The sequence below is a fragment of the Pithys albifrons genome, chromosome 2 (assembly GCF_047495875.1).
Source record: "Pithys albifrons albifrons isolate INPA30051 chromosome 2, PitAlb_v1, whole genome shotgun sequence".
NCBI lineage: Eukaryota > Metazoa > Chordata > Aves > Passeriformes > Thamnophilidae > Pithys > Pithys albifrons.
Window position 1 is genome coordinate 56,724,819 of NC_092459.1, and position 24,525 is coordinate 56,749,343.

The 24,525-nt window shown below is 37.1% G+C and overlaps 1 protein-coding gene across 9 annotated transcripts in view; it reads left to right on the top strand.

Annotated features, from left to right (window-relative positions):
* Positions 1 to 24,525, top strand: part of EYA4 (EYA transcriptional coactivator and phosphatase 4) — a 163,486-nt gene that overhangs the window by 113,240 nt on the left and 25,721 nt on the right. For 4 of the 9 annotated variants that reach the window (XM_071547922.1, XM_071547919.1, XM_071547920.1 and 1 more), the window contains 8 exons: positions 1,645 to 1,737; positions 7,429 to 7,495; positions 9,453 to 9,595; positions 9,734 to 9,859; positions 10,723 to 10,802; positions 11,189 to 11,372; positions 18,045 to 18,181; positions 19,775 to 19,858. In XM_071547922.1, coding sequence (XP_071404023.1) covers positions 1,645 to 1,737; positions 7,429 to 7,495; positions 9,453 to 9,595; positions 9,734 to 9,859; positions 10,723 to 10,802; positions 11,189 to 11,372; positions 18,045 to 18,181; positions 19,775 to 19,858 — 914 coding nt within the window. The remainder of the gene's footprint in view (positions 1 to 1,644; positions 1,738 to 7,428; positions 7,496 to 9,452; positions 9,596 to 9,733; positions 9,860 to 10,722; positions 10,803 to 11,188; positions 11,373 to 18,044; positions 18,182 to 19,774; positions 19,859 to 24,525) is intronic. The other 5 variants (XM_071547924.1, XM_071547925.1, XM_071547926.1 and 2 more) reach the window with 4 other exon arrangements.

The following is a 24,525-nucleotide window of genomic DNA, read 5'->3' on the forward strand; positions in this document are numbered from 1 at the left end:
CTTACTGAAGTAAGACCCATCATGCAGCGTAACTGGAAATGGGATGTGATTTTGTAGGAGAGGTAGCTCATGCGGGGGCCGTCACAGGCAGCTGTATTTGTAGCTGTGCAATTCCTGATGTACAGCTCATTGTGCTCACAGACACAGGGAAGAACAGCAGAATGGATCTGTAGGCTCTGGATATTTTTACCATGAGAAAATCAAATCCTTTATTTAGCTCATCCACTACCTTTTCCTCTACAGACTGTAAGAGGGATGGTGAACTTGAGGGCTGTTCAGGCTGTTCTTGGACTGAATCAACATCTGGAAGTACCTCACTGTCTTCGCTAAATATGAAGTGAGATTAGTAGGCACCTTTTATATGCCTAAATTAGGTGACTTGAATCTGAGCCATATTTTTTAAATACACTACTAGCTCAGAATATGCAACTCCCCCCTTTCCCACACTGTTACCTACCAGTGAAGTCAAACATGGGTGTGTTGATGTTGACAGATGAGAGCTTTGGTTAGCTTAGCTGATGCATCATCAGGTGGCAGAAAATACCTTTCCTTGGCATATGTTATACCTGCTGAGGGGGCTCTGCCAGCCCAGGTGTCACAGCAAAGGCTTCTTCACGAATCCCAGGCTGTGTCCTCGGCATTTCAATACCTGGCATACAACTGGCAGTGGCCTGAGCAGGTCCTCATTGCCACTTCTCTCTGCTCCCCTGGGCACCTGCCAGTCCTGTGATACCTATAAGCATGTTGCTGATATATATGTGATGAATGTTGGTGCCCAACCCTAACTGACCTTCACAAACAAATTGTGGCAATATGTTGTGGGTTTCCACATTTGTTGGCAGACAACTATTAAAAGCTGTGTTTCTTACCACATCAATTAGAAGGGTGGTTCCTAAACTCCATTACAAAAGTCCATGCCAAATATTCTGTCCAGGTAACATATTAACTATAAAATCTATATTGCCTCTGGAATTGCTTTCAGTTATAGCTTGGATGTTAAGACTTCACAATGATCTGTAGGAAATAATTTGAGTTCAGAGTGGACCTAAATGTTTGGTAACCTTTGAGTTAGAAGCTGACTTGAGTGGCTGCCGTTTATGTCCTACTGTAGTTCTCTGGTTTGTACTTTTTTCTTTCAAACTTCTTTCTTCATTTATGGAAAATTTCTTGCTGGTAACCTAGCTCAAAAAGGCCCCCACAGACTCTGTAAAAGGGGAAAGGGAAAGGCAACATGCTGGCACTGTAAAAGTAATTTACTTCTATATGAGCATGAAACCATATTATAATTGTTTTACTTGTCAGGCAAAACTCTTTTTGTTATGTGCTACATCCCTTGACAGCTAATGTTTCCTTCCTCTCTGCTACTCTTAGGGAATTGTTAGAATCAATTAGATTTAGGTTGAAATCTCGCCAGAAATTATTCCAATTGCTAAAACCAATAGCTAGATGAATGCAGAGATAAAAAGCTGTGTAGGTGCATGGCCCAGACAGAGCTAGCGTAGATTGTCTCAATACGGTTGTAGAGCAAAGGTTGAAGCTGTTGCCTGCATGCTTGTTCTACCTGAACTACCACGAATGACTGGCATGAGGACTCCAGGACAAATTTAGAAATAAAATCTCATGTCTACTTATTCTTCTATGTAGTGTCTCTTCTTGCAGTCAAAACAGAACCCATGAACAACAGTGAAACAACAACAACAACTGGAGATGGATCGCTTGACACTTTTACTGGGTCAGGTAAAGCCATAATAAGATCACGTTTTGTTAGATGCACATTAATGTAGAATTTAATAACCTTCACTAATTAACATTTCACTGCATGGAAGCAATTTTTAAAAAGCTACAATAAAGTAACATTTTAATACCTAATAATAATAATATAATAAGGTTTTTTTTAATTTTGTAAGTTCAACTCTGCAATTTATGAGATGTGATCTCAAAGAAGCTTTCATGGTTCCTAAGATGATTGTTGCATGCAAAAATCTTACAGTAATACTGTTATTATAGTACAGCAGATTTTTTTCTCAGGGTTAGTCTTGTATGATCTTAGGGAAAAACATTGATTGTAACAGCCATGCTAATTTGTAAAATTTGTAAACTTTAAAATCTTAAGGGTTATATCTCAGTGCTAACCATTGTAGTCCTATGAGCACTGTGTTAAACTGACCAGATTGCCATAAATTACTTTCTTTCCATTGCAATGAACTATTTTATTTCCATGAAAATGAAGTTTATATTTTACTTTAATCATAAGTTTCAATTACTTCTTAAAAAATTCAAACAAACAGCAGTTTTTAAGTTGATCCCTATAAATTATTAAAATGTAATGAGCTGTGAACAAGTACAGACAATCTGCCTTCTAATAATTATGTTGAATCCTGCTAATAACAAGGAGAGGAGGGACAATAAATTTTGCATGTGAAAATACCCATTCAGTTACGGCCTGACTGAAATATTATCGACATCAGGAATTGCCACCCCACACTACTATTACTTTGGTACTATTACTTTGGTAGATGTAGGTAGTCAAAGCATATATAAAATATTTTGGAAATCACAGTATTTCTGTGTAATTATTTTTCTTTAAAAATTGAGTGTATGTTTCTCGAATTGTCTTGTAGGCATCAGTTATACTCAAAAGTTGATTATTCCGAAAAATATTTATAACAAATTTAATGCCTGAAAAAAAGGTCTTTTGTGAGATTTAAAGCAAGCGTATACTATTTCTGATTAGAAAAATGAAAACATCATTTTCATTGCAATCATACTGAAAGAAACACCATCAGCTTAACAAAAAGTCTAACAAATTCCATAAATTATTAGTCTTGGATAAAATCTAGCTTTTCTTTTTCACTCTGTTGTTACTCAATGCTAGTATTTTGTTAGTAGTGATTACAGACTATAAAATGTCCAACCATATACAATGATTTTGTCATTATGCATGAAATTTTATCAGCTTCTGCCATGTATTTAAGACAGCTGAGTTCTGTTCCATGTGTAAAACATGGCTAAGGCAACACTGAGGTGCTAAAAAGTGCCACTCACCCATCAGCTTCCACTGACTTCAAAAGAAGTGCTGAGATCTCTTTGGATATTTGGAAAGTTGGTACCTCAAAAAAAAAATCAGGATTTTGAGACTTGCACAATCCTTTTTTTTTTTTTGCCTGTTAGCCACCTGCATACTCAAAAGAAATTAAATGAGAAATCAAGCATTAAATGTGTACAGTCCTTCACAGTGAAAAATCAATAGTTATGTGTCTGGGTGACATGCAGTCTTCATCATCAGAGGGAGATGCAAATCTGCTTTGATAATGCACTGAGCCTTTCACAAAGATTGAATACATTACTTTCACACTTGCCTTTTACTGGCATTTGCAGATGGGACAATTTGACTAGGTTTGTGGGAGAAATGTTAAAGGACAATAAAAAGTCAGCAAAACCAGTATTTCTCTTGATTTTTTCACCTAACTGATTATTTAGGAAGCTTATTGAGCTGCCAAAGACAGTAAATACTGACTAGGACGCAGATGTCATTTCAGATGAGCTACTGCAACTGAAAAAATTGCATAACAAAGCCCAACATTGAACAGTTTGTTTTTTCCCTATAATCAGGTACATATATGTGTTATTCCCAAATATGACAAAGCGGTAATGGTGGCATTTTCCTGCAGGTCTCGGAGTACCTGTGCACTCATTTTGTGATGGTGACATGAAATGAGCCTGCACATATAGCCCACTGGTACCTCCTCTGTCTTGTACAAGCATAGGTCAGAAGCACTCAAGTGTTCTTCTTTGAGTAGCAAAGGATTTAGATGTGTTCTTAAATATTTCATGACATAAGACATGGATGAAAAGAGAACTCCTGGTGTTGAGTCTGCCATGCAGAAATCCTCTCCTTCAAATACTTTACCTATTAAACTTGATTTCCATGCTCCAAGGGCAGTCAAAACATGTGGCTTGTCCCGGAACTGAGCAGAAGGCTGAACAAGCCCTCTTGGTAAAGTGGTCAGACCTGTCCATAATGACCAGCTGTAACACAGAAAGTGACGGTCAAACAGATTGTGGGAGGTATAGGGCAGGAGAGACAGATTAGACATCACAGAAAACTGATTCTGTGAACTGTTGATTGAAAAGCTGGAAACATAAAGCATCTTGAATTTAGAGTGACAGTTGCCCTAGTGGCCTTGCCCAGGCATTGGGATTGGCCAAGCTCCTGCTCAGCGCTGCAGTTCATGTGTTGCAGCTCACACTCAGGGCTGTGGTTCCCATGTTCTGTAGAGCTGCCCGTGGGAGAAGCTCTGCCTCTTAACATGGGTTACCCAGGTGAGGAGTCACATTGTGCACCACTGTTCCATCTCCTTTTATTTCAAAGAAGAACAGTTGGTAATTAATATCAGTGTACTCAGTTTGAAGCTTTGTGATTCTTCAGCAGACTCCCATTGGGGTGGCATTCACAGTATTTGGAAAGATGCACAGCCTTATACTGAGATTTTCATACACTGTGAGTTTGTTGCAGCTGCTGTACTGTGAGTACATGCATTCATGTGTATATATTGCCTACAACAGTGGCTTGAGAACTGTTTATCATTTTAATGGAGTGGAGAAAAAGGTAGTTGAAGTTCCCATCATCCTTTTTTATTAGTATATTACACACAAAAATGATATACAAACAATTTCTGAAGACTATAAAGATGAAGTTAGGAAATATCACTACTGTTGAACCTACATTTGGTTGCCTTCTGCATGGAGATTGTGATGTTATATAAACAAAGTTCTTTTAACCTTTTTTGCAGGGAATTTTCCAGATGTGAAATGAAAAATTACAAAACTACACCCCATGTTAATATACTGAACACAACACATATTATTAAAAAATTTAGTTGTAGTTTAAATCCTCCACAGCCACCCTGGCCAGTTGAGCTAAGAGAGTAACTGGTAAGAGCTGGCTGTCAGATTCTTATCACCTCTGGGAAGCAATGTTAGTAGGGACTGGAACATGCCCTCAATGCCATAGGGGTACTGAAAAGATCAAGGTTCTTGTACCTGCCCTGAAGAGCATTCCTCTGGTAAATTCAGGCAGTAAAGTCAGGAATATTTTGAGTTTTTTCAAAAAAGAAACAATTTTGGGTTTGAGTTGTGGTTTTTTTGTTTGTTTTAATGCAAGCAATACAGAACAACGGAGCCTCTTCATGCAAATGGCTGTATAAAGTGGCACATTTACAAAACCCATAGCAACCTGCCTCCACCATCTCCTCCACTGCCAACAGTCCTCAGACATAGGGTTAGGAGGCTATCCAGCAGCCAAAGTTGTTTAAGTTTGGTAACCCTTCTAATTACCAGTTTGATCTGTGAGATACAGGTGTAATCCACAGGCTCCACTCAATCATAATGTTCTCTTATGGTAGGCCTTACACCCTGTGTTTCTCAAAAGTTCATGTAAAATTGAAAAACTGGAAAAAAAAGAAAGGAAATTTAAAACCAGACTTATCCCAAAAGTATTTTATTTTCTTGCCTGAATTTATAAAATAGGACATATGCAGAAAGAATAAAAAATCAGGCAGAACAGGTTTTGCTGAAAAACATTAATATTTGGTAGCTCAAGTGATTTAAATAAATACCAATTATTTGTTTTTGTAGTTTGCATAAGATGTGGTGGCATGGGAACTGTGCTTTAACCAAAATGATTAATCAAGTGAATTATCATCCAGCAAATGATTAGACAAAAAGTGGAGCAGTATGGGCAAAAATGATCTGAGGAACTGATAATGGATCAGAAAAGTTCCTTGCCCTGAGAATAACCAAGCTCATTCTGTTAGCTACTGCTTGTCTTTAGAAAGGTCACAGAGATACAAAAGGGAAGACTAATTACTCATTGAGCCTTAAATAACTAATATCATCCTCTGGAGTTCTGTGGACTGATTATGTTGATTGATAACAACTGTGGGTTTGTCTAACTCTGGGAATAGCTGCCTACATAGATAGTGGATCACTCTGTGGGTTGAACAAAGCATTCTCAAAAAAAAAAAAAAGAATATCTCATTCTACAAACTGAAATTTAGCAGATTTCCATCATGGGCAAACCCTCTATCTTTTTCAAACAGCAACTCTTCTGTGAAATCTGATGGCACATGTTTTGAAAGTTACTATCCAATTCTTCTTTACTTTCAAGCCATATTCAACTGCACATTTTAAAAAGAAATTAATTGTTTTTCTTCTACTGTATTTTCCTTTTAAGTCCTACACATTCTAAATGCATTTAAATTAGCTTTAAAAATACAAAGTTCTGTGTATGTTCAAAGCAGTAGATCTGAAAGACGTTAATTAGGCCTGGATGTAGAAATATATCATGTTTCATAAAGTAGTTAGGAACCTAAACCTATTTGTCACTTATATAATTCTGAATGTTCACTTCTACTACCATTACAAATAACTCAGGAAGAGGGTGCACTTTGAAGTACAACTATGATTGATTAGGCTAAAGAAATTCCACTGCTTCGTTGTGTACTACTTTAATCTTTTGAACAGTGAATTAACAGCAGATGGCCTAATAAAGACACTCTGTATGGTTGCCCAGTATGGATTTGCTCTGAAGGGATTGGTTCAACACTTTAGAGTACATATATTTGGAATACATCTGTCTTGGTCAAGACAGATGGCTAAAGGAAAGAGAAACTTCCAAACACTTGGAATTAATCCAGTGCGAGCATCGCTTCTGAATGAAATGTTAATGAGTTATGACTATCGTTCTGTTAGCTTTCTTGGGAGAATGCACCTGTGAATAGTATAGACATACACAATTTGGATGGCTACTGAACAGAACCGTCTATGCATACTTTGAAGCAAAAATATTGTTGTTAGTGGATGTATCCTAATTGGCCTGTTTATAAAGAATGCTGCTTTCTCTGTAATGCTCAATTCAGTATCTTCCATCACCTAAGCTGACTAAAATTAGCCACAACCATATAAAACATATTTCTCTTATCCAGTATTAAAATTGAACTTGTTAATATGAGACTTTAAAGGTATGTGTACATTATCTCAATCCCATGCAATACCAGATGTTAAATCACAAGATTCTTTTTAATTACTCCTTTTAATACAACTTGCACATTTAAAAGATCTATGGTGTGTGGATCACAGTTGATGTGTGAAATTTGTGCCTCTGCAATATACTCAGAAACATGTCAGTTGAGCTGAGAAAGCATGACACACCCATGCTGCCTAGAGAGTTCTGCACAACGATGAATTATTTGGAGTTTTTTAATTTTTGTATTAAGATACTGCAGTTCAAGAGACATCTGCTTCCTTGAAGAGCTGTCCATTTCAGTAAGCTTCTCTGTTAACGTTGCTGCGTTAGTGTTCACATTGTTTGGCTGTAGTAGTCTCATGGTGTTTCTAACTGCTGTATTCTTGTTTTCTGTTTTGCAGTAATCACAAGTAGTGGCTACAGTCCAAGATCAGCACACCAGTACTCTCCGCAGATATATCCCTCCAAGTTAGTGTCTGCGCCTCTTCTAGTCTTTTATAGGGAATTGACCTTGGCTTTAAGCAGTTCTGTGATTTGTTGCAAACAAATGTTCATCAGCAGAAGAAACAGAGAAAAAGGAAAATTCTTAAGCCACAGTACTGATTCCAGTACTGTCTCCCTCTCCAACTTTTTTTCCTCGTGTGTCTGCAGAGTAAGGTCCTGTTCTGTGCAGTATTGCTACACAAAAGAAACACACTTGAATGTCTGCACACAACAGAAGGAAAAAAATCAGACTATTACATTCTCAGATATCAGCGTATTAACAGTGCTAGCAATATATAGAGAAATGTTTAGAAGAAGTCAATTTATATATAGAAATTAAAATTGCATGCACAAGTTGTATACTGGGGTATAACACTGTCCCTGAGCCTCCCAAGGCCTTCATTGCCAAATGTTTCCAAACATTCCACAATCATGAACCACCCTTTCCATATCCTTCTCTGATATCATAACATTTAAAAATCAAATAAATAAAATAAATTGTATTAGCTTTTAATCTCTTATTTTCAAGCCAACAGGTGTTAGGAATAGAAAATTTCCTTTTTTTTTTTTTTCCCTCTGAGGAAAACATGATCTTGAAGGTTCACATGAATCCAGGAGTGCGAACTTTAGGAAAAAGCACTGAAGATGTTATATGAAATTGCCACAGTTGGCAGTTTGTTAGTTTGCTTGTCCTGTGATCAATGTTGTGCACAAAGGTGCTTTATTCCAGTATGCCATCTATTTGTTTCCATGTGTCTGATACAGGATACTGCTACCTGTGTGACTTTGATATAGTGAAAACATGGAAATTGTAGCCAATTAGGCTCTTTCAAGGGTTTGGTTTTTGTTTTGGTTTTGGGTTTTGTTTTGTTTTGTTTTTTTCACAAATTTGCATTGGTATGATGGTAGCCAATATGCATTAATACAGAAAGTAAGTGCCTGGACTAAGAGCTCTCATTCCACTCAAAACAGCTTTTGGCCCACTATATAGATACTTTTGGCCATATACATTACAAGGTTTAATAGAAATTTTTAATCTACTCATAATTTTTTGGCATCTAAATTAGTGAGTAATCCTCTTCTGACAGTAAATGCTGCCAACTGTAGTGAACTAATTAGAAAGAAAAAAATTTAGAATCTGAAATTTAGTCATGGCTTTTAATGACCAGGTTTCAGTTTGCGTAATTCTGCAGAGTGTGTTTATTCAATTCTTGGGCCATAAAGTCTTATTTGACTTACAAAACAATCCAAGAAAAATGTTCCTCTGTATATTTTTGCAACTCTAGAGGGCAAAAATTTTAAACTTGGTTTTATTCAATCTCTCTATAAAACCCCAGTATTCATAAATAAAGACCATTTTTATTTCCATTCTATTTCCCTAGCCCATATTTTCCAAACCTTTAAAGCCCGTCTGGTTGCCAAAGTATTGCTGTCAATATTTTTGTGCCCCTCTCAAAGTGTATGATCCATCTCCCATTGAAGTTAGAGGGTAGATGTCTGTTGAAGCAGAACCTACAAAGATGACATAATGTACTAGCTTCAACATTCACCTCTGTATTTCCTTTATTTTTCTAGTCCAAGTTTCCCTCCACAGGATTAAAAAAGCTTTTCTAATTTAAGCCTTCTGATTTTGGCTGAAAGGAGTCAAATCCATATAAAGCTGTGCAGCAGTGTCATGGTCCATTTAGAAGTGGGCCCAGTAGCTTAAGAATTAAATTGTAGTGATGGAACAGCACAAAATACTCACTGTGCCTTGGGGAATGTGAGACAGAGTGTTTTTCAGCTTATTTCAGTGGGGGATGGAACAAATCCCAGAAGAGGAGCAATTGGCAGAATAATGAACTGCCTTTGGACGTCTTTAAACCTTTTGCTTTATTTTATTGCTTGAATCAACATACAAAGTATTTGTTGCCACAGTAATGCTATTTTTCCTGATATTTAGGCCCTATCCACACATTCTTTCTACACCAGCAGCTCAAACAATGTCTGCCTATGCCGGACAAACCCAGTATTCAGGAATGCAGCAACCAGCGGTCTATACAGCCTACTCACAGACAGGACAGCCATACAGCTTACCCACTTACGGTATTTGACCTCTTATTACTTCACTTGACATGCAACAAAAAGCATTGCTGACTTGAATGTTTTTTGTTTTCTGTTTTATTTTTCCCAACTGTAAGAAAATATTTTAAAGAATCAGTTGAAAATTAATTTCTTATACAGATTTGGGTGTAATGTTGCCAGGCATCAAGACAGAAAGTGGGCTCTCGCAGACCCAATCACCCCTCTACAGCCCAGGGTTTTCCACCCCACAGCCAGGCCAAACACCCTACTCTTATCAGATGCCAGGTGAGTAGGCACCTCCAAAATTTAAAGCTAAGTATTTCTTTCCGTTACTAATACATCTATGTGTATTCAGTTTGATCAAGTTAGTTTAGATCTGGTCATGCAATGCTGTCCCTATTTGCACCTTCTTTTTTTTTTATGGGTTAAATTACATGGCAGGACTGAAAGCATTTGTTGTATTTATTAACATATACAGGTCTGTTCTCCTTGTCTCTGTGTTGCTGAATATGACATAATTTGATACTTGGATTAACATAATTTTTTAGAATTTCTCATTCATATTCATATTTATTATTTTATTTACTGTTCAATTGGTAATTCAGTAATTGTCCTTTGATCATCGACAGCCTGTTTTATTTGGATAATTTCTAAGCTTCTTGTACAACAGTTAATCTTTTGATATTACAAATGACAATATAAATCATCTGCCTTATGTTGAAAGCAAGAACATTTCTCATAACAGATTGATTAAAAACACAGATCATTAAATAGTCTTTGCAAAGTGGGGTTTTTTTCATGAATATAACATTAAAATGTTAGAAATGGAGGCAAAAGAGAAAAACAATATTTTAGGAGAGGGGAGACACTGCAATAAATTGAAAAATGCTTTCTAGGTCGGTGAGATGAGTTATTGTTAATATCTTCCTTTCCTGGTGTGAAGGCAAATGTATACCTGTGTATGTGGAAGTAGCATTTCATTTCTTTTAAAGTTTCATTACAATATTTTATTCTTTCAACAGTAAATAAAAGTTGGGGTTTTTTCTTCTGATTCATGTACATCTTAACATGGAATATTCTGTTTAGAATTTTATTTTGATTCACAAGCAGGTTCTCACAGTTAACTCTGGGGTTTTTTTTAATTTTAGGTTCTAGTTTTACACCATCATCCACGATTTACTCAAACAATTCTGTTTCAAATTCTACAAACTTCAGTAGTTCACAACAGGTATGAATATTAATATTTTTATTTGACAATTGCAAAAGGACTTATATAACTCAAATTATAACATGTTGTTTGAATTTAGATCTGTTATGTTGACTCAGTGAGACTCACTGTTACTCAGTGCTATTTTTTGTGGAAAGTGATCAAAATCCCAGTGGAAGTCTAGTTATATCTTTGACACTTAAATATTTCAGCAACATCACTGTAGTCTTTTAGTAAATATCTTTAAATGAAAAAAAAATATTCTTAAATTAAAAAGGAAAAAAAGCTAAACCAAGCCTTCAAAGTGCTTCCGTAAGTCATGTGATTATACATTTAAAAATGCTTAATGGGAAAAAGTCATTCATCACTGTACTTAACTAAGTGCTCTGCTGCATTTGCCCTTTTAGGATTATCCGTCATACACAACTTTTGGCCAAAATCAATATGCACAATATTACTCAGCATCAACATATGGTGCATATATGACCTCAAACAACACAGCTGATGGCACTTCTTCATCATCATCAACCTACCAGTTACAGGACTCTCTCCCTGGCTTGACTAGTCAACCAGGTACAGATCTACATTCAGGTGAAAACAATTTTTGTATTTTATTCTCTACTTATATAAAAACAAGATTTCCGCATCCACCTTGTATTGATTGAATGCCTTGTTTGAATACTCACATTTTAAGCTTGTGCCTTTCATAAAATTTAATGATGTAAACTAACCAAAATAAGCTTTTTTACTGTTTAGTTAGAAAACTTGTCACATTTGTTTGTTAGTTAAATAAAGCTTTTTGCAGGCTAAAATGATAGTCACTACTACTGCCAGTGGGACATTCCTGTTTCCACTTACACATTCGGAAGTATTGTTGTGAAGACTTTAAAACGAGGTACCATTGCTCATTTAATTATACCCCAGCCATGCTAGCAAGAGCATATGGGCTTTGTTCAAATGTGTATAAGCCATGCTTTCTAATTCATTCATTTAGGTAATTATTTAGGTAAGAATAGAGAAATAGGTCATTAGTACAAGTCTCTTTAAAAAAATTCAGATTGAAGTAGTCGAGTTTACAAAAATAGCGTTCTGAGGAGACATAAGGAGGCTCTCTTTGCCTGCCCAGCCCTGCCCTCTTGTGCACAGTCACCACATCACAGCCACATCACAGTAGCCTGTTAGTTGGATTCCTAGGACACCCCTGGAAGGTAATGGCAGTTCTTCGTTTTTCCTCAGCAGTCTCAGAGCAATCTCTGCCCGTGCTTCTCTTCACTGGCTTTACTCAGGCAGCATTGGTACTGTCTGCCTTACCCATGAACTGTGAGCATTTCTAAAAAGACTTAACAATCTGGGTTTGGGATTAGGGTCTGAATAGGAGAGGAATTTGTGCTTTAGTCACAAAATCAACTTACTGCATAAATCGTCCTAACAACTGCACTTACTGAAAAGTGCAGTGGAAAGACTATTTTATAATGAATTTGTAGAAAGAAAAGGTAAGACTGTGTAGGAAAGTATAAGCAAGACCTCATAGTTAATATACACTGTCTAAATTTACTAAAAATGCTGGAACTGTAATTGTGTGAGTTGAAATTTTTCCTACCCAGATGTTTTCCTCCCACTGATTTTTAAAGTGTAAGAGAGAGTGTGTGTGTATGTGTGTGTGTGGTGTGGTATAGTGTGGTACGGTATGGATATGCTATGGAATGGCTATGGGGATTTATACATTCTCTTGATGTTTGATGAAAAGTGTGACGTTATTCAGTAGTCTCAGAATGTAAATTTAGGAAGAAAATGCTAAGAGGTATTGTGAAATCAAGTAAAATTTCAACAGTTGAAGGATATCTATTAGAAACAAATCATATATAAGGTATTTTTAAGACTATGAAGCGTACTAACAAGTTATATTTTGATAACTATGTATGTCCTGTGTACTTTTCTTTGCTCCTTTATTATTCCTTCATATTCTTGTTTGAGAAAATCAGTTTCCCATGTTGTCTCTTTCTTATGTATCTGTGTTACCTAGAAATGCTATGTAAATTTATCATCTGTTTCAAACACTCTTAGTATTGAATAGAATTGGCAAAAGAAAGAATCTTACATAGCGTGGTCAAGTTGAAAAAATACTGAAGGCTTCATGTCTGTGAAACATTAAAGATTTTTCTTAGTTAGCAATTGTTTAAGCATATGAAGTTGCTCTTTTGTTAAGTAGGTCGTGCATCTGAACTTAACAAATCCACCCCCATCTGCTCCTTATTTCTGTTGTGTTGCATTGATCATGCAACCCTCTGCTGAGAGTGAAACACTCGCTTTGTGAATGCGCGTCATACCTATGACCTTCTGAGGCACTGCAAAATACATTTCCATTGGTGAGGTCTCACAGACCATTTCAGATATAGTAGATCATACTGCAGATCTTTAGCATTCACTGTGTTCATTTACTGTCTGATGGGCCATAAATCCTTAAGACTTAGTCGAAGTAAACCTAAAACTAAACACAGCAAGGCACTTCATTCTTCTGCCATCTCTTCTAGCTATTAATTCAAATATCTAATCACAACCTCTAGTACTCTCCAAAAATACAGGATTTCTCCTTTTCATAATGAAGCCACATCAGCTCAAGGTTTAATATCAGTTACAATTTTATTTTATTGACCAAGTAAAGCAAATGAGATGAAAATTGAAATAGGCTTCACTGTTTCTGCTACTCTTGACAAGCAATAACACACTACAAGCCAGAAAAAAAGAAGCAGACCTGTAATGTTGAAGCCATCTTCTGCTGTGTCTGGTAAGAATATGTAACAAAAGTCAATACATAATGAAAGTATGAAGTGGCTCAGAAATTCATCCATCCCACATCTGTGTAGTGCTCAGGTCCTTAACCTATGCACTTCTCTTATGAGCTTGTATTGTGCCTGCGTTACATTAAGATTTTTCAAAATGCGCTCATTACCACAGAGTATTTGTGAGACAAATAGGTATCTCCTAGGGTGCTTCATCTCAAGCAGACATAGCTCAGATGAAGCCTGAGATGAGATCTCAGGAGATAAGTATATTTGTATATGATGAATACATAAGTACATTTAATCTAGGGAAAATAAAACTCTAGCAGAGGAAATAGGCCCGGATAAAAGCTTCATGTTAACGCACCTCACTTTTATGTGTCCAGGGCTAGAGGAGGTGAATCGCCATAGGATATTAGCTCCTGTTTGGTTAGTGGGATGCAGTAAAGCATGATCTCTCCTAATTCAGTACCCACAATGAAGTCATTCTTTGCAGCTTCTCTGGGAGATGGTGTTAGGTTTACATGCAGACTGCATAAACTCTTTTCTCCTGCTTAAGCTACAGAACTGTGTTTTAATGAGGAGAGAATGTTCACATGAAACTAGGGGTGGGTAACACTGTTCTGGATATGGGAGACCGCCCCCATTTGCAGTGGTGGTACTGTAACTCCCTGTCTTCCTGCTGGAGCTTCTTCAAGGTCTCCACAGAATGAGAGGCTTCATATTGGACATGAGCAAGTGTATGAATATGTGAAGAACATCTGTGATAAAGCAGTCATTCCCTGTTCTGGTTTTAACAATTTCCTCTTGTTCTGTTGGATCTCTGATGGTGCTCAAAGCCCAGGAGACTAGGTGGTATATTTATTAGGCATGTGTTGAATCTTGCAAAATCTGAAAAATTTCAAACATTGTAATAAAAATTTCTGTCTAATATGAGCTGCAGTAGGAACTCTTTATGAGGATAATGTTTTCAGTACTCTTTCCTACTAGAATTTCTCATATTTGTTTATGTTACATGGATGAATTTTTAATAAGTTTTCTTTTTATCAGCATTGGCCTCATTTCTAAAGCAAACAGAGGATAAGAAAATGCAGTTTCTCCTTTAGCCTGCTGTTGGTAAAAACAAATCAAGCAATTAAGCTTACAGTTGTTTAAAAAAACATGTACTACTGACTTCTGCGGTTCTAAAATAGATGCATACCTTGCATTCAAGTAAGAGACAGCTGCTCATTCTGATTTAGAGATTAGCCTAATGAAAGTTGGCTTTAAATATCTAGATTTTACAAGGTACAGTGATTACTTACAGTACTGATTAATAGATAATTATGCAAACATGCACAGCATTGACCTAAACAGGAGCCTGGGACAGCTGGAAATGGTTAATGCTAAATGAAATTAAAGTTATTTACTTCAGTTGTTGAATCCTTTCAGAGAAGATTTAGAACACAATTTTTTTTTTCATTTTATTTTTGGTAGATTAGAATAAACACAGTCATTGAGAACAGATGTAATACATTACTGTAGAAATGAGTTTTGATTTTATTGTAAAATGTTGAAATGTTATAAATATGAAGACTTCTGTGATAAGAATGTAAACATTGATCTTCATTTACTTAATTTTTGCCTTTTCATTTCTGGTTTGGTTTGGGACATTTTTTCCACTCTAACAGAAAAATCTAGGAAACTACATTTTTATACAGAAACTGCACACTCAGAAGTTCTTTTAAAGCCAGTGTATGTCTTTGATGCACAAGGACTCTGGTTAAGAAGCTTCTTTTTGTACATTTGTACATTTACCAAAGTATATTTTGCTGTTCTTCTTCTGGGGAAAGACATAAGATAATGTGATTTTATTGGTTGCATGCAGTGTCCTTAATGACATCAACGTGGTACTGGGAATAGAAATGATTACTCAACAAAAACTGTCTCCCTCCATTTTGTAGGGACAAGTGAAACCACAATGGGAACATTTTTCATTAGATATTATTAGTGCTGCTTAATTCTCCCATCGTTTTTTTGACAAGTAAGAATCTTGACTGAAAGAGAAACTACTGTAAAATGCATATAATCCTTATCTAGTTCAGAGCAGAGCTATCTGGAATAAATTCTCAAAATCTCTTCTTAGCTGCTTTCTGAAAAATTTGCTCTGTTCTGCGCAAGCAGAGAAGCACATTGGTTTTGTGAATTTGACGTAGTCATCACATAGTTTGAAAAAAAAAGTAGTTAATAACAGAATTCTTTAAGTACTTTCTGAGGAAGGATAGAGGCAAATCGGTTTTCCTCCCATCACCTTCCACGTGGGTACAGGGCTGTGGATTCTGGGCAGTGAAAATAAGTCTTTTTATACTCCATTTAATTCAGTCATTCAGTCAAATAAACAAGTGTAGCCCAGAGAACTTCTTCAGGTAAATGTCCTAACCAGTAGGCTCAGGAACTAAGTTCTTATTCTCCCCTTTCCTTGAATCACAATGTATAGAGCTCCCATTAAGGAATGTGACATTATGAGCTTACATCTTCTTCTTCCAAAAAATACAACAGTATTTTTTCTAGTCAAGATGTATAAATATATCTTCCAACGTATTTATTTTTAGAATTTTCTGTATGTGATTGACTGTAAGGTATAATCAAATGGTAGATTAGAGATTAAGAATTCAGCTATTGTGTTACATTATATGTTACTGCAGACTCAACTGAGACTGCAGTCTCTTTTTTCTTCTTAGAGCCTGCTAAACCAGAATTGATTTTTTTTCTTTGTTTTGGAGGAGCAGAGAGGTGAGTGACTTGGGGAAGATCACAGAAACATTTAATTATTCATGGTGGAAGGAACCTTTGAGTCTTTTGATCCTACCTGCTCATGGACAAGCCAACTTAGGTTGTGTTGCTCAGGGCTATGTCCAGTGGAGTTTTGAGTATCTCCAACGTCCTGACCACTCTCAGAGCAAGGGAATTTCTCCTAATATCTAATAAGAATAACCCTTGCTGTGATTTCTGTCTGTGCATCTTGCCCTTTTCTCTACATACCTCTAAGAAAAGTCACTTAGCCTCTTTTACTATATGGTCAGCCCCTTAACTAACTGGGTGGCACTCCGCTGAACTAACTCCAGTTTGTCAATATCTCCCTTCTACCTGGGGACCCAAAGCTAGGCATTTTTCCAGCTGTGGTCTTGCAAGTTCAGAACAGAGCAGAAAAATCACTCTCCTTCATCTGCTGGCCAATCAGTGATGGACTTCAGTAAAATTTAAAAAAAAATGAGATTCCAGTCTAAAATCAGATGCATTATAGATGATTCTTGGGAAATGCTTGTATTAAGTGTTAATTTATTCTGCAGATGTACCATCGTGAGCACTTCTAACAAATACTACCCAAGTGATCTAGAAATGCATAATTATAGGCAGCTCAAGGACTCCCTTGAATCAAACTCTGTAGTAGATATCAGATCAAAGCTCTACACTTTCCTTCTTTACTGTAGAAAAGTCAAATCATTAGTAGTATAAATGATGTGGGATGTTTTTTGTCATTTAGAATTTGAGAACCTAGCCAATCTGCGTTTATTGCTAAAAGTTTTAAAGGGGCATGAGCTGTGGCAATAAAGTAATTTGTAAGAAGTTCCGTGAATCCTTCCTGGAGATACCTTCTTCAGTCAGTCTGTCTTACACAGCTGCTGGTTTGTGATGACCTCTAAAGCCCTTTGTTATCACCAAAGAGAAAGGAGATTAAATGAGTAAGTCACAGATAGTCCTGAGTGTAGTTGAGACCAGCTGTGCCATACCAAATCAAAGGTCCTTCCAACACATCTTATTTCTGACAGCAAACAACACCTCATACATAAAAAAGATTATCAAACACAGCAAGTATGACTTCATCCTCTTTCAGGTACTAACTAAATACTGCATTTAATACTATGACTTTCCTCTGCCAGTTTATGGGCAGAGGTATGGTGAAAAAAAAAGTGAACTCTACTAGAAAGCAGGTGGCATGCAGAGAGAAGATGAAGCAGGAAACTGCCTAGCTGTTCTGGGCCATGGACAAGTATCAGAGGGTGTTTTGGTAAAAGTAATGTAGGAATTGGAAACAAGTCTAGCTGAACAGCAAACATGGGAAATGAACTACTGTGACAAAAAGGCACTTCCTGTTTTGAGAAGCCATTAGTGTGACTTCTAAAATACATCTTCCTTGGATATATTGATATTTTTCCTGGGGTCATGTATGTTTGTAAATATATCTGCACATGCTATGTGTTATTTTAATATTTCTCTTATTCTGCCCAAGTTTTAAAATGTTTCATTGGTCAAGTCAAAAGTGATGTGGCATCTGCTGATTCCCTCTACATAAGACAAGCCACATAATCACTCATTTTGTGCAACTTTTTTACATGTATCTTGTCATTGAGTTTGCATACAAAGATGTCTAGCTTTGAGAAGAGAAAAATTTGATTATTTAAAAATGCAGCACTAATTTTGACATAAATGGTTGACTTTACAGGCGAGTTTGACACAGTGCAGAGCCCCTCCACACCAATCAAAGATCTTGATGAGAGAACATGTAGGAGTTCTGGGTCAAAGTCTCGAGGTAGAGGACGGAAGAATAATCCATCGCCCCCTCCAGATAGTGACTTGGAGGTATGCCTGTGGTAATTGATGAATGTTAATGTGAAGGTTCTTCTGTGCAGAGTGAATTCTGAAAACTACGTCTGTGGAAGTAGCTTAAAGCACTTTAGAAAACAATATGGACTTAGTCTCACTAACTGAACATAACAGAGACTAGTAGCTGCTTTAACTTACATGTACAATGCAACTTTACTGTTCTGCATGAGAATAGGGTAGAAAGGTAAATGCATTTCAGCCTTGATCTTTTTAGCTCTCAGATTGCAGGTCTTGCAGTTTCTTGTGCAATAGAGCACAAATCTGTACTCAAAATTGTCACATTTTCTTCTAGTTTTTTGAAGAGGAAATCTCAAATATATTGCTCAAGTTAATTCCATGTATTTATGGGTGCAATGTAAATATGCAGGATCATATTGAATACTTAGGCACCGGGTTGTCCTTGTAAGTAATGTAAATGGATTTCAATGAGGCAGCTTCTATCAATGAAGTTATGGCTATACTTTACTATGTGTAAAGTCAATGCCTTAGCAAAGAAATAGTTCTGCCTAATATATGGGATGATGATTTCAAGCACAGGGCATGTCTTAGCAACAGAGTAGTTATAGTCCTATTACTCCTCTGTTAGCAGTGCATTGCCTTACAATGGCAGGAGGAGGAGGAAGTGGAGTGCCTGTGTGTCTGTGTGTGTGTAATAGTTGTCTCTGACATCAGGGATTGCTGCCTGCCAGTGCAGTGTGTCCCCTCTGTCACCAGAGCAGCACTGGGGCCCAGCCCTGGCCAGGCCCTTTGCTCTTCCTTCACTGTCCAGCTTGAGTACAGAATACAAAATTGTTGCTGGGACTTGGCTGGCTACACAGCCCCTCCTGCAACAGCAGAGTGGCTGCAGGGCTAGGCACTGAATGTCAATGCCATTGCTTTTGTACAAAAATGTATATTTTTTTTGCTTTTCAAAGGATTTAACTTTTCCAGTGAAGAGACTACTTCTTACATTTCAGTTTATTTTGGGTTTTTTATGTTTTGGGGTTTGGAGGTTTTTTAGTTGTTTTATTTGTTTGTTTGGTGGTTAGGTTGGTTTTGTTTTCTTGTTGGAGGGGTTTGTTTGTTTTTATTTACCAGTGAAAATTTAAATTTATGAAATTGAATGAATGAAGTGGAGAATGATCTGCTTTATGTTATAATATTATTTAAATTCTGTGTGGCATTATATATGGCATATAGCACTTTTACTAAAGATTTAATGTTAGTTATACAGTAGAAATAAAGAAGAATCTTGAACCACTAAGACTCGCAGAGAAGTATCTGAAAGTACTGTTTATCCTTAACAGTTATGTTTCACTCCACATCATGTTTCTGAAATGTGTTATAGAGCTTTTGTGAAAATCTTTTTAGAGGACAAATAAGAAATGGTTGAAGAGCTAAGAAGTTACTCTCCGTTTGACTTTTTACCATGCATGATACACTGTTATTGCTGATTTTCAGAGAAAACCTGTTCAGTTACATGCTTGGTGAAACTTTAGGACTCTGTTGACTTTTACCCACCCTGGGTGGGATGGTGGTGAGACTTTTATGTTACTTGTTCAATAATATTTTTCCCAATTCTGTTTTCAGCGTGTATTTGTTTGGGATTTGGATGAAACAATCATAGTTTTTCATTCGCTGCTTACAGGATCCTATGCACAGAAGTATGGCAAGGTATGTGAGCTGTGAATTCTGTGTCAATTCACTTTATCAGAGCTGTCTGGCTTGCACATGTACATGTTTTTCACCTTCTGTGTTCATTATGGCTTGGATGAAGTTGGAGGAATAGTGTACAATGAACGCTGTTTTCAGAGGGTTATTGTGAAGAAGTCAAGGAGAGAAGTGAGACACAGACCCTAAGCATAGTATGTGAGGCAGGCCTGAAGCAGATGCTGCAAATGAGGGAAGAGTTTAGAGATGAAGAACAATGAGGTTCCTGGCGTCAGAAGAGACATTGCAGGGAGATAAGAGATGAGGTGTTCAAATGGAAATAACTGACAGTATCTGGAAACATAGAGCAAGGAATAAGAAAAACTGGAGTAGTGGATGAATTTACAGGAAATCAATGAATCAGGATGAGTAAGTAAGAGGGTGGCCTATTTCAATGCCAGCTACAGATGTTATTCTTTGACTCACCTTTTTTGTGAAATCTTCGGTTCCCTTGGCTGGCTCAGGGGTGAGTAAAGCTGGGAAGTGAAACCCTCTCTCAAGTAGTTTTAAGCATCATCTCCCCTCTCATGAGTCCAAAAGAAGTTCAGGTCCCAGAACAATGGGTAGGAGAGTAGGAAGGAGGCAAAGAGAGGCAGTGGCAGCCTGAAAGAGCAGGAGCACTCCTGCTGAATCAGCAGTGAGCCCCACTGGGCTGGTGATGAGAGCCCAGGGAATGGCTGCTTGGCTAAGGGAAAAAGGGGCTGGTGCGTAGAAAAAGGTGCAGACTGATGGGAGGGGTAGAGCTAAAGCCTGGTTAAAGCAGAAAAATCAAAGGAAATATGTGGAAGGAAGAAAATGGACAGGGGGAATGTTGGATATGCAAATATATAGTTTACTCTGTGCTGTACAATTCAAGTGAAATTATGCAAAAGTATTTCTTTTTACAAACATAACCATAGAACATAACATAACCATGTCCATACTCAGGAAAGGGCTTGTTTAGCATGTTTTCAGCCTGTATTCCAGCCAGAATCAGATACTTCAGAAGAGCATGGAAAAAATAGTACATTACAGAAATGCTTTGCACATCTCCACCTCTCCACCCAGTGGGTTAGCAATGTCCAAAGGCAGTACCTGTGGAATATAATCACAGATGGGCCAGTCTTCCATGTGATTGGCCTTTTTTGATTGAAAGTTATTAGAAAATATCACAGGCCAAGTGAAAAATCTGAATTTTTGGAATGCTAAGATAAGTTAGTTATGTCTTGTAAAGAAAACCAGCCTTGCTTGCTTTGCAGCTTCCCATTGCCAAGTCTTTGCACATTTCAGTACTCTGTCAAGAATCCTCTTCCCCTGTTTTTCAAACATTGTAACAACAGTGACTTTATCAGAACCATTTCCAACTAATAGTTACCAAAACAAGAGGCGAACCTAGCAGATCATGAACATTCCTATCACTTTGAGAGTAGCCCATAAACTGCCACAGGACTTTCTGAATTGTCCCAATGATGTAGTCATTCCTTTCATCCTTTTTTGGATTGTGCCCTTAGGGTGCTTCCTAAATGAACTTTAATGCAACGTTTTAAAAATCAGAGCACACTTTGCAGCTCTATTTATCTATGGATAAATTTTAAAACTGTCTTGGAAACAGCAACAGGAAAGTAGTTCCTCTTGGTTTCCCACTTTGTTAGGAGTAAGGATATTTGAACACATTTCAGTACCATTGTTCTTAAGAACACATATGATGTTAAAATTGACTCTTCATACAGAGACCTTAGAACAGTAATGACATATTAACAGTCAGTAGTACTAATAGCAGGTAAAGTTAGTTTATATAAACCAAGAGGATGTTAAGGGTAAGTGAAATCAATGTAGTTGCACCACAGAGATTGACATCAGTAAACAAATGTCGTGGGTGATTATAGAGCAAAAGGTGGGGGAATTCTTAAGTAAAATCTTTTTTATTTTCTTTTTTTTTTCTTTTTATTTTTTTTTTAGTGTACTGATAAGTGGCATCCACATAACTTGGGAAAGGTGTTCATTTACAGACACTGTAGAATAAAAGTAGCAGACTTTTTCCTTCCTGCAGTGACTACCTTTGCCATATTTACATAGAATGTGTTTGGAATGTAATGAGTAATTACTGCAAGGAGCCTAGAGCAGTAGGAAAGGGAATGCAGGCAAGAGCTTATCATGAGTAGGCTTTAGCTTTTGTATCTCATTGAAGTGTTGCCTAAACTTAAGGTGTGATGAGTCTGAGCCTGTGTGCTTAAGAGGTTAGAAATGGGAGAAGAGAAAGATACCACAGATGGACTTCACTCAGTCTCTGGTGCATGACATTGGTAGCAAATGCAGTCCTTATCTTTTCTGCATATGATTTCCATCTGTATACATGATCTCAATCCAGACTGAAGGTTGGATTGTTGTGAGAATTGAGTTGCTATGACAGTAAATAGTCCAGGAACTGTGAGGTTGTCAGCAGAAGTCTTGAGCACACAGATCTTTCAAAAGTCTTGTGAGAGCTGTTTATCTTGCAAAAGTGGTTTAAATCATTACTTAACAATGAAAAAAGAAATAGTGGTTATACTAAATTATTAATTATGATGATTTGCTATCTGATTTTAAAAAATAAAGGCATATAATGTCACACAGATGCTCAGCTGTGCATACCAAGTTCTTCCATGTCTATTTTATGAACCCATTTTGTATGTCTAATCAGGTTAGTCCCAAAAAAAGAAACCACACCAAAAAAAAAAAACCTCACAGGAAAATCAGAATTTTCATTTTCTCCCATATTTAAATTTTCTAAAAGTGAATAGCATGTCTTCAATGTGAACATTCTTTAAGGAAAGGCATCTCTTTATACCAAGTGTGCCCACTTCACACTTGAAAGAAATGAGATGCTGAGTTCAGAGCTAGTGTGAATATACTGACAAGCAAGGATATTCACCTTCAGTTCTTTCCCATCTGTCCTTGACACACAAATTTTCCCTAGTTTTCACCAGCACTTTTCCCTGTTTCTTTCAGTAACCAAGTGAAAAAGAAAATTCAGAAATTAGTTTTTTAATCTCTCTAATGTGCTTCAATTCAGGCTGCACAGGTATGCAGTGAGGGAGGTGCAGCATATTATGGCCCAGTGAAGGGATCCGTGTATGAGTGCAGAAGTACTTGAGAGCTGCAGTCGTACATGAAGATAAACATTATCTTTCAAAAGATTTCTACAGATTAACAAGAGGTTGCTGTAGAAAAGAAAAAGGAAAGGGAAACCAACATCCCCACAGACAATAAGGGCTTTCACTGGCAGACAATATTTGGGAAGGTCTGGATCCAGTAGGCAAGTTTCAGGTTGTATATTTATCAAGAGAACAACAGATTTCTGACTTAGGCCTGAGGGTTTATGAAATTGGGAACGGACATTCTCACTTTGTATATACTTGTTCAGCACTTTACATGGTGCGATAGTTACCGGACTTCAAAATTTTCTAGGGCTGTTATAATAACCATGTTAAAAGCAAAATTAATGATTTGCTGAAAGATGCAAGTTGTTGGATGCAGCTTGTAAGCATCTCATTTCAAACACAGGGCAACTTGCTGCTGCTTATCTGGGCACCAGTAGAGCATAGCTTTAAACCCAACTGAACTTGGAGAGACTTGGCCAGAGGTTGGTCAATGTGTCACTTTTATATTTTAAATATAAAACTTAACCAGAGGATATTCCATGCCTTGATGTTTTCTATTGATGGATGTCTCTCTCTGACTTTTGATGTAGTGGTTATTTGTTTGGACTGGTCAGAGCTAACAAAATAGGAATAAAACCTACACTACACCTGTGTTAAGTTTCAGGGAAACCATGATGCCTCCCAGTGATGCCTCCCAGCAGTGAGAGTACCTCTTGCTGTTGAGCTCATTTGTTCCTCTGCTTTGGTCTTCATAAAAGTAGTACATTTCTAGTTTTATTCCTTACTTAGTAGCAAATTGTGAACATTGGCATTAGAGCTGTTATATTACAACTTGTGTGGACGATGATGGTTTTTGCATCTGAGCAGCAGTTGGCAGATATGATTTTCTACAATGCTGAGCTCTTAAGTGAGCATTTGTTGATGTGACAGGACATGTGTTAGGAGATATCCTCTCTTAAAAGTTTATGAGGTACATTCTTATTTCCTGTGAACAGTGCATATTCTTTGTTCCATTGCACTCCAGTTATTCTTGCTGTCTGAAAGCTGATTAAGCTGGAGTTCTGTCTGTAACTGCATCCCAGCAGTTATAGTTCATTTATTACTCCCAGGTTGAACCCTAGGGCAAGGATGCCCAAGTAAATGCTGTGACTATAGGTGCAACTAGTTAGAAAAAAATCCTTTATGAGTTTAGAAGGGGAAGAATATGATTTCCAAGTGCAAAAATCAAAACAAAACCACACTTGATGATCATCTTTTGCCATTTTTTATAACACTGAAAATTACAGAAAGTTGTCAGGGAGGCCTTGTATACTTCTCTTGCAAAGGTTCAGCAGCTGTTTACTGCTCACTTTCTGTCCAGCCATTAAACAGAAGAACTTTGTCACCATTAATACCCATGATGACATTCCCAAATTCAGCCATAAATATTCTCTTGTTCGCCTGTATTAATAGTGTATCTCTCATCACCTCCAGTTGTCCTCTCCATTCACTCCCTCCTTGTCTGAGACCTCT